Source organism: Phaethon lepturus, unplaced genomic scaffold (genome assembly GCF_000687285.1).
Source record: "Phaethon lepturus isolate BGI_N335 unplaced genomic scaffold, ASM68728v1 scaffold37645, whole genome shotgun sequence".
Taxonomy (NCBI): domain Eukaryota; kingdom Metazoa; phylum Chordata; class Aves; order Phaethontiformes; family Phaethontidae; genus Phaethon; species Phaethon lepturus.
The window spans coordinates 757-4134 of record NW_010543246.1 but is presented as its reverse complement, the minus strand read 5'-3'; the positions used below and the strand labels follow the sequence as shown (position 1 = coordinate 4134).

Here is a 3378-nt window from a genome sequence, read left to right as displayed (position 1 = left end):
CCCCCCGACATTAAAATAAAATAAATACAGCCCAGCCTTCCAGCTTTTTAATTCCCCTTGCGAAACGGGAAAGTCTGGAAGGTTTTAGGGAAATACATCGCCTGGGGGGGAAAGTTCCTCCTCCCAAAAGCAATTTCCTCCCCCATCTCCTCTCATATTTATTTATTTATTTATAAATAATAATCATTATGATGATAATGATGGGGGGGGAATAAAAAGATAAAACTTTCCACCTCTCTTCCTGCCTAACTCCTGGCCATGTGTGCCTGCTTTCAGGTCCAGATAGGAAGCGAGGGCGCCAGACCTACACCCGCTACCAGACCCTGGAGCTGGAGAAGGAATTCCACTTCAATCGCTTTTATTTATTTATTTATAAATAATAATCATTATGATGATAATGATGGGGGGGGAATAAAAAGATAAAACTTTCCACCTCTCTTCCTGCCTAACTCCTGGCCATGTGTGCCTGCTTTCAGGTCCAGATAGGAAGCGAGGGCGCCAGACCTACACCCGCTACCAGACCCTGGAGCTGGAGAAGGAATTCCACTTCAATCGCTATCTGACTCGGCGGCGGAGGATAGAGATCGCCCATGCCCTCTGCCTGACGGAGAGGCAGATAAAAATCTGGTTCCAGAACCGGAGGATGAAGTGGAAGAAGGAGCACAAGGAAGAGAGCTCCAGCAACCCGGCTCCCAACGAGCCCACGTCAGCAGCAGCCTCTGTCGAGAAAGTGGAAGAAGATGAAGAGGAGGAGGACTAAGGAGTCCCACGCGAGGAAGAGATCTCTTAGTATAATGTATGCACATGACAGTTGGAAAAGCTCCCTTTAAAGGAAAGAAAAAAAAAAAAGAGAGACTCACTGTTTTTATTTAAAAAAAATATCAATTCCCTCTAATAATCATCTTGCAAGCGAGCGTTTGCAAACATGAAAACGTTTCTTGGGGTGGTTTTCCAGCCTTCTCTCCACTCTCCCGTACTCCCCAAACCTGCCCCGTGCCGAACCTTTCGGTAATATCTCCTAAGAGCATCCTACAATCATTTGTTTTTTCGTCTGCCCAAACCTGGGTAGGTTTGTCCAGGGGACATTTCAGTGGGAGAACTGCTGCTTGCACAGATAGTAAACCGTGACCTTCCGAAATAACTACCTGACGCAATAGTCCCAATCATGTGTAAGGGGAAAAGTGCATTAGGCTCACGTTAAGAAAAACTACCTAGTTTTGAAAAAAGTAGCTCTGCACTTATCTTTTTTCTTTTTTTTTTTAATTATTGTTAGAAAAGTATCATAACTAACAGCTACACTAACAAAAGGTTAAATAGCAAGGGGAAAAAAAAGATCTTCCACAAACCACTACAATCTACAGCAATGATTTGTACTACCTATTTTCCAGACTACCTATATATCTTGCTCCGCCTACCTATCTTCGAAAGTATACTGTATTTTAGTAGTCAAAAGAAGATAACATTACTAATGTGAATCGCAAAATGCTTTTAGAAATTTAAGTGTAGTCGTTCAAAAGCACGCATCAATAGCTTTGGTATAGAATTTGGTACCGAAAAGGCTGAATATATTTAAATTTAAAATAATATATTTATTCCAAAGCAATTATAAATGAAAACCATATGCTGCAATATATCCTTGTTCTCGATTCTTTACTATTCCGAGCGAAGAAGCAAACACACGCCAATATTGTACAAAGCGGTTTAATATCTCCCGTTGGCTTCTACCTTCGTCTGCCTCTGCTAAAGGCCGTTTTCTTATTCTAGGTTGATCGTACTTAATATAGCGGAAAGTGTTATTTGAAAACTGAATTTAAATGACCACGTCACCACCTTTAAAAAAAAAAACAAAAAACAACACAAACCTGTTTGTCCTGATTATCCGAACGTGTTAATATGTAATACCGTGAATTTTCCTACAATACCAGATACTGTATATTTGAATGATTTTTTTTTTGTCATTTATATTCGTCTTAGAGCTCATTTGTAAGATCATGTCATAAATTGGGAAGTATGTAATTAATTTGGAAACTGTAGCATGATGTATTGTTAAGAACTCTGTATAAATCCGTCTTGAAGGTTTGGCTAAAGTTTATTCAAAAATTGTATGTTACAATGTGTTTCGATGTGTTCGTTGTGAACATTTGGATATGCCGTGTAAGTATTGGAAGTGGAAAAAAAAATGTCTGTGAACTCTCTTTGGAAGTGCTATCGTGTTCAAGTATCTCCCACGATAAATGTGTTTTATGTTACACAGAAAATAAATATGCTTGTTGACAATGAATTGTGTTTCTTTATTAGGGAAACAGTTCGCAGGAAGCATCTAAAAATAATTTACACAGAAAAATGAAGAAATTAGACCATATAAATCTTTTTTTTTTCCCTGTAATCAGAAGGGGGAAAAAAATCCAAGGTGATGAATTGATAGGAATCAGTCAATTTCTCTATCTCGACTTCGTTATTTTTTTTTTCCCCTAGCGCAGTTGATTAATAAAGCGGAAAGCCTTCTTTATGGGAGGGCTTCCTTCCACCGTGTTCCCGTGTCCTCTCACAACCATAACGCCAGTCCAGGCGGCCGGCGATCAAGCCGAAATCGCATGCGGTGAAATAATATTTGGTAATGAACCGAAAGTGCGATGCAAAACTTCCAAGTGTAAATGATCTGGTCGGGTACGTGTGTGGTTTGTGCGTGCGGCTTTCGGGGGGCGGGGGGCATCAGGGTGGCGTTAAAAAGGGGAAAAATCGCCCCGCTTTAGAAAATGGATAATTTTTTTGCCAGGTACCATGTAATGTCAAGGGGATCTAATATTTTCAATCTTAAAAAAATAAAATAAAAAAAAAAAGAAAAGAGAAAAAAAAAAAAGAACCGCTGAAAAGTCCCTTTATTCGGCCGGGTAAATACAGGTAGAACCAGAGCATCATTTGCGCAGAAGTTCCCTTTTTCTGCTACACTCCGTTCCTGGTCAACGTAGTAGTTGTGATTTTAATAAAATTAGTAGAAACTCCAGGTCTTTTAAAAAACTCCAGGGCTGCCTCTGTGGTAAGATGGCGCCTCTCTAAGACCTGCCTCTTCTTAGTGATGAGGAAAAGGCCATAAATCCGTTGTTGTTTATGAAAATTTACAACTTTGCAATACAACTTTATGAGTTGTTCGGTTTTTCCATTGGTCGTTGTCGGTCATGTGGATGGTAACCGTGAACATGAACTTTTTTATAATTTCCCTTGCGAGAATAGAGCCGCATTCTTTTGCTGAGCTCTGTCCTGCTTCGGATCTCTCTGGCTTTCAATCCCCCGTTTCATTTGTTCTTTGTAAGGCAATAGTGAACAAAGTGTGCGGAGGTTCGGCATAAGCAGCCGCCTAGAACACAGATCCGGGATGGC

At 40.2% G+C, this 3378-nt stretch overlaps 1 protein-coding gene across 1 annotated transcript; it reads left to right on the top strand.

Annotated features, from left to right (window-relative positions):
- Positions 1-476: 476 nt before the first annotated feature.
- Positions 477-760, top strand: LOC104621737 (homeobox protein Hox-A7; the record flags this gene model as incomplete). Its single annotated transcript, XM_010288290.1, has 1 exon — positions 477-760. A coding segment is annotated over one exon (284 nt), but the record flags the coding sequence as incomplete, so codon positions are not given.
- Positions 761-3378: the final 2618 nt, after the last annotated feature.